This window comes from Artibeus jamaicensis, unplaced genomic scaffold, assembly GCF_021234435.1.
Source record: "Artibeus jamaicensis isolate MK-2021 breed Jamaican fruit bat unplaced genomic scaffold, CSHL_Jam_final contig_354, whole genome shotgun sequence".
Classification (NCBI taxonomy): Eukaryota; Metazoa; Chordata; class Mammalia; order Chiroptera; family Phyllostomidae; genus Artibeus; species Artibeus jamaicensis.
Window position 1 is genome coordinate 18,572,904 of NW_026521803.1, and position 14,448 is coordinate 18,587,351.

Below are 14,448 nucleotides of genomic sequence, written 5' to 3' on the forward strand. Positions count from 1 at the left end.
TTTCTATAGCTATAGTTACTTCATGGTGCTTTTAGGCTTTGGTAGCTGCTCCACTGGAGTGTAAGCACCTGGAGGGTGGGAGCTGTGATTAGATCCATGTTTTATGACCAGAGCTTCGCTTGGGGTCAGGAGTACGAAAGGTACTCAGTAAAGATTTGTTAAGCTCAGCATTGAGAGGAAGGCATAGCCAGCTATGGAGGCTCAGAGAAAAGGCACCAAACCCAGCCAATCATAGGGAATTTGAGGGGATTTCAGAGGAAGATACACCTAAATTGAGACCTGAAGGGTAACTGTATAAGTTAGCTAAGCATAGGGAGACCCAGGCAATCCAGGCCAAAAAAAATAGCATGGACAAAGAACCATATTGAAAAAGAGCAGGCTCTAGTGAAAGACAGGCAAAAAAAGATCAGCTATGCCTTATATCTACCATGCCCAAGAATCAAAATATAATGGGACAAATCTAAATGTATGCACGTACCTGTATATATGAAACTTTAGTTTTTAAAAGCTTAATTAGGTATAATAAAAAATAAACTCCATCAACCTGTAAAACCTTGAACATTTAGCCCAAGCCCTCTGTCAGACTAAGCAACATTTCCTTTAACTTTCTCATTACTTTCTTTTTCCTCAAGTGACATTTTTTGTATTTTTTTCATTCTCCATTTTACGTATTGGTATTTTTAAGATAGTTCCACTGCAGATAGTATTTTTATTTGCATGGAGAGCTGTGAACCTAACCCCATGCATGAAATTATGTATAGAAAACTGTTGTGCGTTCCAAACACTCAACTTAGAAGTAAACATTTAGAAAATAACCTGCTTCTAAATTGATGTTTTGGGTGCACAAGGGACAATTTGCAGCAGAATGTGGTTGAAGGCATACCAGTCATGGAGTTCAAATGTCTGTGCCTTTCACTTCACTAAGTTCATGAGACTTTCAATCTCATCATTTGTTAAATGGGATGCATTATGTCTGCTTTATATTCTTCATAGAAACTCTCAAAATTAAAAAAGAATCTATATATGTAAAAATGAATCACCTAACAGACTCTGAATGGTTGTGTTCAGTTGTAATACAAGATGATTTGCTACTGTGAATATTTTTGTTTTAGAAAGTAAAACATATATCCCCCCCTTAACCAACTTCAACTACATTATATAGGGGAAAATATGTACAGCAATTTAAGTTAATAAAAGTAGAACTGTAGTTTTAAAACAGTGTTAAATAGCTTATCTCTGTGTTTATGGCATAGCTGCAGCAAATGTGTTTACATAGATATGACTGTTTGCCTCATTAGCAGGAGGGTAATCTGCAATGTACCCATTTTGTCTCACAGAATGATTGAAGATAGTGGGAAAAGAGGAAATACTATGGCAGAAAGAAGACAGCTGTTTGCAGAGATGAGTAAGTATGGAACTTTTCAGGAAAACCCCACAGTGTCCACTGAATGCGCGTGAAGTCCTATGACCTGTGTACTTATATTAGAGTCCTAAATTTCTTGCATAAAGTGTAAACTTGGGCATTTTTGCCTCCTATAAAATAAATTAGTGAAGCATTGTAATTTGTTAGTACACTGTGTATTTTATCTTAAAACAATTTCCATGGGCTTAAATATATATATATACACGTACACACAGACAACTTTATAAACACTATTTAGTATTGGTATTAATACAGTCCACTAAACTTTAAAGTCTGTGGTCATCTCTCTATGCTATCCCAGTGTCCAGCATATTGTAGGCTTTGACATTGATAGTAGCTGTGCAATGAATTCTTGAATGTCTTACCTACAAAATGATATCATATGTTTATATGGAAAAGAGGAGTCAGGATGATTACCAGACCAAACTCTAAGCTGTCATTTAGACTTTGAGCAGAATGGAAGAATCTGTGTTACAAACCAGAGGTTAAAAAATTAAACAAAACAAAAGAAATTAAACTTAAGTTAAAAAGAGCTCAGAGGTCACCTGTCAGTGAAGGAAACCAAACCGAGACTGACTCCAGTGGAGAACATTTTAAATAAGGCTACTGGTTTATGTAAATACACAGTTGCTGTGTGAATAATTGGTTGGTAGTGGCTCCCTTACAGACCAGTTTCTTATTAATGAGGGAGAAGAACTGGAGATTGGGAGGAAAACACACATCTCAAATTAAATGTTATAAGGAAAAGAGTCCAATCCTCTTAGTGTCTTTTTATCTCTTTTTCCCTGTATAAGAATGGAGATGAGCAGAAGTGAGTTGAAAGCCTTTTTCTCTGCGAAGTCCGTAGACAAAATTAGGTTTCCACTGAATATTACAACTGATTGTCAAGAATGAGGGTTAGCACAGATAAACGAAAAGTCCTAGATAATAAGATTCATATTTTCCTTTATCATTTCCCAATAATCTGGTGGCACCAAGTCAGTGCTAGAACTAACAAAGAGGAAAAAAATTAAACTTGATGTGGGAAATCTCAATCATGCTCCTTGCATTTTTCACTTTTAGAAACATGTCTAGCCCAGGCTGGTGTAGTTCAGTAGACTGGGTGCTGGCCTGCAAACCAAAGGGTCACCAGTTCAATTCCCAGTCAGGGCACATGCCTAGGTTATGGTCCAGGTCCCCAGTAAGGGGCATGCAAGAGGCAACCACAGACTGATGTTTCTCTCCCTCTCTTTCTACCTCTCTAAAAATAAATAAATGAAATCTTCAAGGAAGGAAGGAAGGGAAGAAAGAAAGGAAGGAAGGAAGTGCCTGTGATGGTTTTAGCCATGACCTTCCAATTTCCTAGGCCATATTTGGTACTGTGTCTTCATTCTGTCATGGCCACACACCTGGAATTATAACCTTGTTGATGCAAATCTAACAGAAAAAGGAACCTCATCACTACCTGCCCATCATAAAATATAAAGCAGAAATATAAACAAAATATAAAGCAGAACAGATATCTTTCCATATCATAAGTTCTTAGACTAGAAAGGCAAGAGCCACGTACATCATAGACCAGTGTTTCAACAAAAAAAAAAGAAAAAATATTTAACATAAAAAGCAGTAAAGTCTTAGTGGAAATGTTGGAATTTATCATTGCTACATTAAAGACTATATCAGCTAACACACTTAAGAATTATAAAACTGTGATTATTTAATAATCCTTAAATACTTATCTGAGTTTAAGGACATCATCCGTGACACAGTGCCTAGCACAGACAAATACATATGTCACGCATGCTTTTTTAATTAATGTTGTCAAGTCACAGAAAGATCAACATAAGTTTTATAGCCACAGATGGAGAGAGCTCTAAATTTTTCAAGTTAGAGAGACTTAGGAAAATTATGTGTTCCTTTTCCAAATTGTAACTTTATTTTTATAGGAACTTCTTAAGGTTGTTTCGTACTTTATTAAATCATGTTATAAGTTCTCCTGATTAATGAGTAGTTAAAAGCACACAAATATGTGTCTTTCTTTCTTGAGTAATAAGCTGTGATTTGGGCCAAAAACAGGCAAACACATCTGATCTTGACAATCTATTAGTGAGCATCATGCTCAAACCAACACCAAGTAAAACGTGTCCACAGTAAGTAGGGTTCTCCCAGATAAAACAATTGGCTGGTTTCGAGAGGAGAAATTGATTTTGATAGATAGACTGTCACACAGAAGAGAAAGGCAGTCTCATTGAGAATGTGTTACATAGTTGAGAAATACATGGGTCACCTCAGCTCTACCAGCAGAGCTTCCCCAGAAAGACAAGGAAACTATTTTCGGAGAAGACTGACATAGAGACCGGGCAAGTAACTTCTCCAGAGAATTCTCACGTCTAGAGAAGGAGTATAAAAAGGAGGAACTTGTAAGTCTGGTCAACTAAGCATTCTCTAGAAATATTTTTGCTCAAAAACAGCAAAACAAAGTACCAAAAAGATTCTTTGTTTTGGAAATTACAAATGTCAAAGAAAAATGGCATATGCAGGAGTTAGGAAGGCAAGGAAGACTTTATTCAAGACTACTGCAATGCGGGAGAGAAGGTAAACCAAATCCGCAGGAACAAAAGGCAGGAGAGTGTTTGGGGACTGGGGTGAGCTGATGTAGAAGTACTGAAGGATATTAGTGGGAAGCCAGTCAACTGTGTCTGCTAGTTGTCACAAATAGAAAGTTAGGTCTCTACCCTCCCACAGAGATTGGGAGAGCTCCTTCAGTTATTACATTTCAAATGGATGACTCCCATGTTCTTGAGAAAGGTATTCCTGGGCTGTAAAACTGGCCAAAAGTTGGGAGATTTATAGCTCAATGGGGCAGATAAAGAATTCACAGTAGAAAGTTTTCTGAAGTCAATGCTCTAACAAAAGGCAGTTCAGAGGCCCTGAGTCAGGAAGAAACCTGACTCAAGTTTAGTCAAACTGAGGGGAACATTAAGGCATATTTAACTTTATAAAGGCCAAGAACAGAAATAACAATACGAAGAACAACAGATAAGCGGTTTTTGCAAATTCAGGTGATTGGCACACATGTGCATTAAACATTTACGCTGAGCTTATAACCACAAAGCAGATAGTAGAAACAGCACAGAAATGAAATGAAGAGTAACACAGACTCACAAATACGCAGAAGACTAGCCTCATATACAGAACAACAACAACAGTGGCAACTCCATGCCTACCCACCCTACCCTCTGATTAAACAAATTCTGGGCAAGTTGCCCTTAACCAAAGAGTACCTTCAGTATAAAGTCCTCATTATCGGTTTATCTAGCACTTAGATTAAAGCTGAAAAGACTGGTTAAATGTAAATGACATCCTCACCTTGGCCTTTCCAGTCATTGAACAAATTTATCTGCTCAAACAAGTTTACCACACTGATTTTAGCAGAATAAATAGTTTGTTCTTGGAATTAAACTCACCTCCTCTGTTTTCCTGCTCTCAACACATACGAACTTGTGGACATATCCATGTCACTCACTGTCATGAACTCCTCCTGAGGGACAGACCCTAGACCTCACCTTCAAACCCATTTACCTCAGATGCTGAGTCAGTGTTGGTTTAAAAGGCTCCAGGGCACAGGATAGGTAGGTTTTAATGAGAGGAAAATGGTTGGAAAACACTCTTTCATAATTTGGAAGGCTGCCCGACAGGCAGAGAATGGTCTTGGGGAGAAAGCAGAGTGGCCTCTCAGTGAAGGGGGGACCAGAAATCAAAGGAAGCAAATGCAGGTACTCAGCAAGCGCTGTTGGATGGTTCGAAGGCAGACTCTCCTCAGAACGTGTACTGTAGTCAGCTGGTAAACAGTTGGAATGGAACCCAGACCGTGGTTTTGCAATGCACACTATGCGTTTTAGGAAAACTGACCTCAAAGATTCAGAAAGATTACCTGAATGGTCCCACGCCCACAGGCCACAGTGGGTACAGTGACTATTTTTACTTGCTTCTTCATCTCTTATGCTTTTCAGCCTCTTTAAGTTGTTAACACCATGGGTCACTATCCTGCAAATTCTCTCTTCTGTCACCACCCACCTAGTCTGGTCCTTTGCTTTTTCTGCCCACTCTACTTTGTTGTTTTTTGTGTGTTTGCTTTTGTTTTTGTTTTTGTTGTTTTGGTTCTTCATATCCTCCAAACCCCCTGAAGTCAGATTTTACCGAAGTTTTGTTCTTGACCAATTATCTTGATGTACACTTTGACTTTCCCTCAAGGCTTCACCATCATTATGGCTCTCAAGCGTCCAAGAGTTCCTTTAAAACTGCCTCTGATATGCTCATGAAAAAGTCAGCACATAAACTCAATCTATGTCCCTTCCAACCTTGCTTCCTCACTGTCAAAAAAGATGGAATTTGAATAAATGAATAAGAAAGTGAAGCCAGAAGCCCTGGCTGGTGTAGCTCAGTGGATTGAGTGCAGGCCTGCGAACCAGATGATCACAGTTCGATTCCCAATCAGGGCACATACCCGGGTTGCAGGCCGGTTCCCTGCAGGCCAGTTCCCAGCAGGGGATGCATGAAAGGCAACCATACATTGATGTTTCTCTCCCTCTCTCCTTCCCTTCCCCTCTAAAGATAAATAAATAAAATCTTAAAAAAAAAAAAAAAAAAAGAAAGTGAAGCCAGTAGAACAACTCTTATTCCTAGAATGGTGAAATGTCTAGGGTTACCTTCATTTCTGTTCATAATCTGGGAAAAAACGATTTCATCAGGAAACCTGCTTCAAATTCACCCCCTAAGACTCCCAAGAATCTATATTCTCCTCTTTAGGTAAAAATGAGTACAGCCTTTCCCTTTTATTTTTTGCAATGTTCTCTTCATTATTTCTCAAAATCATGGATAGCGGTTTTTCCATTATTATCATAATACTTGTATATAATTATTTAAAACATGAAGGTTCAACTCATTTAAATAATACCTGAGATTTGCTTCATAATTAAACAGTAAAGGCTGAGGATAAATATTTAAAGGTATGAATGAATACTATTTTCTATACTTTTGCTTACATTTGAAACTTGTCATAATAAAAATTTAAAGCTAAATCATTTAAGGCAACCTGATGCTCTTGCACTGTTTTCTATAAGCAGATTAAGTTGCTTATACTGATGAAGCAGCTTAAGGTAGACTCATCATTAACTAACTCGTCACAAAAGAGCCAGTGTCCCTGCCAAGGGTTCTGCTTACCCATATTTGCACAGCCATGCAGTCTTGAAGCACCAACCAAACAGCTAGGCACCAACTGAGAAGTGGAAAGGAAGCTGCTATCCCACTGTGTGCCTCATTCGGGCACCTAGAATATGGCATTCCCTTACCTGTGCACACAGTCTCCTCTTGGCCAAGCTAAGACACACTGTTACATTTTATATGTTTGTTAATAATTCCTGAAATGTATTCCATGGTCAGGACTAACCATATCCACATATCTGATTGCCACTGGGTAGCTTTGCTTGGACCTCCCACAGGCAACTCAGACTGTTTAAGCAGAAAATTAAACTCTTAGCCTTCACTCATCCTCACCCTTGTTCCTCCCTGTTTGCATCTTAACTCACTGAGGGCAAACTCCACCCCAATGAGTTGTCTAAAGTAGAAATTTGAGCATTATCTTTGATGCCAAACTTCTTTAAACCCCTCCCTCCCCTATCTCTCTCATATGCCCATACACACATTCAGTCAGTCATCAAGCATGAAAGGGTTCAGACACAAGGCTCATGAACTTCATCTTTATTATGTAAATATTTATTGAATGACTTTTAAAAATGAATGAGGTGTTTAAGAGTCTGAATGACTATATAAAAGGTTTTAAATGAACTATCAAAACATAGAAGGCAAAGCATACATGATTTGTGTTAACTGCTCAGAGTGTAATGAAGCTAAAGCAAAAAATTAGGTAAGACTAGATGGATGGCTAGATAGATGGATAGATCAGTGAGTAGAAGAAAGGAAAGAATGTAGGGGGAAGGGAGAAAGGGTTGAGGAGAGACTGGGAAAAAGGGACAGCAATGGAAAAGGAAGAGAAAAAATCTTGAAAAGAAGAGCTAAATGCAACATCAATAAATTCAATTTTTTAAAAAGTGTGATACCTGACTGTTTAGTCTGGGGCACTGACCTCTTTTTCTAAGGTCGTCAAGTTAAAAAATGAAAACAGCCAGCACAACAACAACCATCGGTGTGAATGAATCAAAATTACACCTAATTTTTGTCAGATTGGCAAAAAATGCATTTTGTGGTGTGCCATAGAATTTTAGTAATTAGTTCAAGTGCCATGAGATGAAAAAGGTTGAAAATCGCTGTCCTAACTGTATCTTTGGTTTCATTGTCACTTCCTTCCAACTCCAACATGGATATGAGAGGTTTGAGGAAACAGTGCAAGAGCATCAGGTTGCCTTAAATGAATTAGCTTTAATTTTTTTTAATTTATTTTTTTATTGATTATGCTGTTACAGTTGTTCTATTCCCCCCCTTCATTCCCCTCCACCCTACCCCCCCATCCCCACCATTACCCCCACTTTAGTTTATGACCATGTGTCTCAAGTTCTTTAGATTCTATATTTCCCCTACTATTCTTGCCCTCCCCCCTATCTATTTTCTACCTACTGTCTATGCTACTTATTTTCTGTACCTTCTCCCCCTTTCTCCTTCTCCCACTCCCCTATTGCTAACCCTCCATGTGATCTTCATTTCTATGGTTCTGCTCCTGATCTAGCTGTCCTCTTAGTTTGCTTTTGTTTTAGGTGTGGTGGTTAATAACTGTGAGTTTGCTGTCCTTTCACTGTTCATCTTTTTTATCTTCTTTTTCTTAGGTAAGTCCCTTTAACATTTCATATAATAAGGGCTTGGTGATGATGAACTCCTTGAATTTTATCTTATCTGAGAAGCACTTTATCTGTCCTTCCATTCTAAATGAAAGTTTTGCTGGATAGAGTAATCTTGAATGTAGGTCTTTGGATTTCATGACTTGGAATACTTCTTTCAGCCCCATCTTGCCTGTAAGGTCTCTTTTGAGAAATCCACTGACAGTCTGATGGGGACTCCTTTGTAGGTGACTGTCCCCTTAGCTCTTGCTGCTTCTAGGATTCTCTCCTTCATTTTAATCTTGGCTAATGTAATGATGATGTGCCTTCGTGTGTTTCTTCTTGAGTCCAACTTCTTTGGGACTCTCTGAGCTTCCTGGATTTCCTGGAAGTCTATTTCCTTTGCCAGATTGGGGAAGTTCTCCTTAATTATTTGTTCAAATAAGTTTTCCACCAGTGGCTGTTCCTTTCCCCCTTCTGATACCCCTATAATTCGTATGTTGGAGCGTTTAAATATGTCCTGGACGTTCCTAAGTCTTTTCTCATTTTTTTGAATTCTTGTTTCTTCATATTTTTCTGTTTGGCCATTATTTTCTTTCTTTTGGTTCACTCCCTTGATCTGAGTCCCAGTTTCCTTTTCATCACTATTGGTTTCCTGTGCAATCCCCTTCATTTCAAATAATTTAGCCTTCATATGTTCCTCTAATTTGTGACTAAAATCCACCAGTTCTGTGAGCATCCTGATCACCAGTGTTTTGAACTGTGCATCTGAGAGTTTTGCTATTTCTTCATTGCTTAGAGTTATTGGCTCTGGGGCTTTGAGCTGTTCTTCTTGAGCCATAATGTTTTGTTCTGTTCACACCTGTTAGGTAGGTATGAGGAGTGGAGCCTTAGGTGTTTACCAGGGCGGGGCTGCCCAGGGCGGGGCCGCCCAGGTCTCTGGGTTGTGACCCTGTATGTAGGGGCGGGGTCTGAGCGGGGAAATAGCGGCCCCCTCTGCTGCCTCTTGCAGGGGCAGCTCAGTCCCGTCGTCTCACTGCCCACTCCCTCGCTGGTCTATCTGCGCACAAATGCAGGACCACAGTCAACCCACCGCCCTGCACCATCTCTGGGTACGCCAGTCGCTCACTGGGTCACTCACTGGGTCCACCAGTTGCAACCCCACACCTGGGATCCACGCTCCTGAGTCTGTCTGACCCAGTTTTCCTGTGCAACCCTGCTCCACCAGCTGCTGGCTTCGCCCCTCTTACTGGTCAGGCTGAAGAATTTGTTGTTATCAGACTTCTGAAAAGTTCAATTTTCTGTGTTCTGGCTATGTTTTCTGTTGTTAATATTTTGTTGTCTCTAAACTTAGTTGTGGAAGAAAGCATGGTGTCTCCACCTATGCCTCCATCTTGGCAGAAGTCCCTCAGGTATTATTTAAATGAGTTGAACCTTCATGTTTTAAAGAATTATATACAAGTATTATGGTAATAATGACAAAAAAACACTATCCATGATTTTGAGAAATAATGAAGAGAACATTGCAAAAAACAAAAGGAAAAGGCTATACTCATTTTTACCTAAAGAGGAGAATATGGATTCTTGGGAGTCTAGGGGATGAATTTGAAGCAGGTTTCTCGATAAAATGGATTTTTTTCCCAATTATGAACAGAGATGGAGATAACCCTAGACATTTCACCATTCTAGGAATAAGAGTTGTTCTACTGGCTTCACTTTCTTATTCATTTATTCAAATTTCATCTTTTTATAGAGGAATTAAGACAACTATTTTTTCTTCTTAATAAGGCCACTCAACTGTTAGCTCAGGAAAATATCATAGAATAAAAATCAAACTTAACCTCAGCAACATACTAACAAAGTCTCTTGGATGGTGCATGTGTTGGACAGACATGGGCTGGATCGCCATACAATTAGGTAGACTGATAGGTAGTGTTGTGACCACATCCACAGGGTAAGTAATGGGGCAGCAACTCAGAAGACGGCCTCTAGCTGTGTGCTGGGCGACTCTGGTTGCAGCCCTGTTCAGGTCCTTCGTTGTAAGCAGTAACTTGGACACAGAAGACATGCAACTCCGCCCAGGCACACTATCAATTTATAGGCCTTCAAGAAGAGCCCACACATGTATAAGTGAATCAAGTTCATGGTTTATTAAGGAAGAAACAAAGAAATTTATGTTAAACGGGTGAATAAACAAGAGTAGGTGCCTGCATACCATGTTTCAGGTCGGTTTTTTGTTTTGTGTTTTTGCTCTCAGAACCCATTATGGATCTTGTGGTTGCCACTCACATTGTCTGTGCAAGATAGTGCACCACTATATTTGAAAGGCTAGATTTCACTGACCACCACATCCCTTTTAGTGCTGAGGGCTTACATCCTCAGTCAGGAAGAACTTACACAGATAGGAAACACTGACAGACCTCCAGGCCTCTTCCTGATTCTTAAATAAAAGACAGTGTCCATTAAGTGCACATCATGACTTCCCTTTTCACTGATCCTGGTAGTTTGCCAAACTACCGCCAGGACTGCAGTGAGAGGGAGGGGCCGAGGAGCCAGGGTTTCTGTTCTCCGAGGCTCACATCTTGGTGAAACTCAACATTTAATTGTGCTGCGTTGTAGTCTTTTTATACCTGGGACTTCAATCATTATTCTTAAAAATCTTACACAAATAATCTATGTGTCTAATATCTCCTTCTAAAGGATTATTTTTAAATATTGTGACACTCCTGACTGTTGAACCAAACTCGGCATTGATAAAATGACACCCTCGTCCAGAGAAAAAAGCAGATGTACCATTCAGGTATTTCTGCCAGTTGCTCTGCCTGGTTGTTGGCATCCCGGAGTGCTCATCTCCCACATGAGCCTCTCCGACTGACAGAGGACCCAAACCCTGGAAGCCCCTTGGAAACACCAGTGACAAAATCAAAATTTAAAAAATGATCAGAATGGTTAGAAGCATGAGCCAAAAATTAAAAGAAACTAACCAGATGAGTATGAAATCCTATCTTTAACCCTCAAATAAACATTAAAATAGAAAACAGAAAAAACTCTGACTTAACAAAGTACATATGATTTTTTAAAACTAGTTTCTCAGTGAACTACAAGCTTAATAAGAGTCCAAAGCATGGAACTGTGTTAGCAAGTGTCCTTATCAAAGCGGAAGTAGTTGCTTTCTATGTATTCTATACAGGTGGGGCATTGTCTGGGGCAGTCGGGTTAATCTCGAATATCTCGTTTCAAGGAGATATTACCCAGTCCTGGAACAGGATGACTAGAATGGTTAGGGTCTCAAATCCTTGCCTGATAATAATGAGAATGATAATAGCCATGTCTGTGCATCGAAGGCTTATTGTGCGCCGTGCTCAGTGGTAGACCTCATACTTGAAATGGCCGTGCGGTTGAACCTCTTTGACCTAAAACCTCAAGGAGAAGCTACCTTCCAGCTCAACTCTACACACAGTAACAGGGACTTCTGTACATGGTCTTCAGATGGTAATGAAGATGCTAATAATGATGATAGCAGCTTTCCAGTGTTTGGGAAATAAAGGATCAAGTGCCAGGGAGAAAAGATGACATGGCTCCAGAAGGGAAACTAGGTCTGTTGAAGTAACAAAGAGGCAAGTTGAAGCTCAAATATAAGAAAGACATTTCTATCACTCGCTCTTGCTCAGAGATGGCACAGGAAGCCTTTTAAGGAGACCCGTCTGCTTGCCGCCAGGTGCTCACGATGTCCCAGCTCCCAAGGTTACCAGCCAATAAAATTGATATTATCCCCATTTTACACATGATGAAATTAGACACCATATAAAAACTTGTCAAAGTTTACATTAGTCCATTTATTTTTCATTGCATTATAATCAACCTTATCATTGCAAATAATCCTACATGGCCATCGACTAAAAGGTCAACCTCTTGAGAACATGTTCAAGAGAATGCCTCCATTGGGTACAGTAAGTCCTTACCTTGTTGACCCTTCAAGTACTCGGTATCATTGAACCTGTTTGCCAAGTAATGAACTTTTACAAGAATTAATGTTAATTAATGGAGGAGTATTGCTAGTATTTTTAAATGAATCCAAAGAGATCAGTTTGAGTAGAGGGAATGCTAAACGCTCTCAGTGAGGACACTTGTTCATTTACCCTGAGTTCCATTAGAAGAGCACTCAATTGGCCTCCTAATATACTTACTTGCAGACCAGTTCGTTTACTTGCTACCTTAACTATTATATTCTAAGCATTTATGTAGCACTTTTACTTGTTAAGAGAAAGTTCAGTACATGTCAAAATATGTGGAGGTTTGGGGTGTTAGGGAAGGGTAGGGTTTCTGACTGTTCAAGTACAGTCAGAAAACTGTACTTGAACAACAATAACAAAATGTTTTAAAAAAAATACATGTCAAAACACAGCTAAGTGCCTTTATATTTGTTATGAACCATAAACATGGGCTTCAAGAGAGCCAAAAGTTTAGAAGCAGAGAACTGATGTTTCTTGAAAGTCTGATGTGTGCTAGACACAGTCTAAAGATTAGCCCGTTCAGAGGAAACTCAGGTTCTGTAACAAGCAGCCCACCTGCAGGGAAGAGGTTCTGTGGTAGAGTAGCGGGAACTATTGTTGGGTAGATCAATGGAAAGAGCCTGCAGAAGAGCTTGCACTCTGAGCAGAAGAACATTCAGACTTGGTGCTGTGAGCACTGTGAGCCATGCTGGATTCCCGAGTGGAGTAGGGGAAGTAGCTCAAAAATATGGGGAGCATGTTCTTCTTTGTTTAAAAGGAGATGGAAGCCACAGTGTAAGAGTAGTGGCTATTTTGATAAAGGAGCCTTCTCTGAGGTTGATGGGAAAGATTGCAGGTGAGATACTAGTAATAATAATGAATACCCACATTGCACTTACTGTGTGCCAGACGGTGCTTTGGGTGTAGTCGTTCATTCATCCTTCCACCCCTGTGATGTAAGTAGTAGCAGTTTCATCACTCCTGTCTTCCAAATGGGAAAACTAGGACTTCTAAAAGCTCTGGCCTTCTGGGCAGGCAGAAAAATTGCCCAACATCCATCATGTATTCACCTCACAGCCTTGTTCTAGTGACCAGTGAGTGAGTTAGGATGATCATCTGATAATGTTACAAGTCACAGCTTGAGAAGATTGCCTTCCGAAGTGGCAGACACCATGGGGCTGAGGTTGTGCTTCTTGACCATGAACATGGGTGACACTCTGATCTTCAGTGCTGATTGCATGTGCTCTCTTCCCCGAGAACCTGTGGGATCTGGGACAGACCCTTTCAAGTCTTAAAGTTATATTTATATTCTAATAAAAATGAGGTTAAGGTATGGGCTGTATTTATAGTTGTTTTATTTATAAATGTTATCTATTCCTGTCTATACACATGGCATACTAATACCATATGTACACATTTCCCCCAGGGGCTCAAGATCTGGATCGTATCCGACTCTCCACCTACAGAACAGCATGCAAGCTTCGGTTCGTTCAGAAGAAATGCAACCGTAAGTAAGCCAGTTGTTTGGGCTCATCACCCTCATGTAGCCTGTAAGTTTACACTTGTTACTTTGTCTATTGAAACTAGGTTTTCTTGAAAGGATTGACAAAAATATGTTTACACAACATGGAAAAGTATATTATGATCTACAAATGGCAGCAAGACTATTCCTAGTAATTCTGAAGGCTTAATTACTCCAGGCTGGTAAAGTAAAGTGTTCCAGCCTGCCATTGGAATGGTTTAAAGCCGGATGGATGTTTTCCTTCTTTTCTCTAGCCTTGGCATAGTAAATGCGGTGCCATCAAAATGGTCTCCAAGAACTTTATAAAATATCAAACTTTAAGTCCTCCTTATATTTGTGCTTCCTTTACAAGTATAGGAAAATGTTTTTAAGCTCCTAGAAAACAATCAAATTTCTTTCTGAAACTAAAAAATTAATCCTTGGTATCAAAATATTAACTACGTGTGTTTACATCATACAATAGCAAGAGACAAAAATACTTAAAGAAACAAAGGAACTTGCTTCAGCTTTTTCCCAAATTTTAAAATGTAAGCAACAAGTTAGATCACTAATCACCGTGGGCAGATTCACACTCCCTGCTGGGTCAGCACTCCCGCCATCTTCCTGCATTCATTATCTCCTGGAAAAAAATGTTACTTTGTTTTAAAAGCAGATTGCTCTAAAAAAATTAAAACTCTTCTCATTTTTTAATTAGTATTGGAT

The 14,448-nt window shown here is 39.5% G+C and overlaps 1 protein-coding gene across 8 annotated transcripts in view; it reads left to right on the forward strand.

Moving 5' to 3' along the window:
* DTNA (dystrobrevin alpha) overlaps window positions 1-14,448 on the forward strand; it is a 197,861-nt gene that overhangs the window by 69,721 nt on the left and 113,692 nt on the right. For all 8 annotated transcript variants that reach the window (XM_037154482.2, XM_037154480.2, XM_037154491.2 and 5 more), the window contains 2 exons: window positions 1,338-1,405; window positions 13,651-13,731. In XM_037154482.2, coding sequence (XP_037010377.2) covers window positions 1,338-1,405; window positions 13,651-13,731 — 149 coding nt within the window. Of the gene's footprint in view, window positions 1-1,337; window positions 1,406-13,650; window positions 13,732-14,448 lie in introns of those variants that run through there.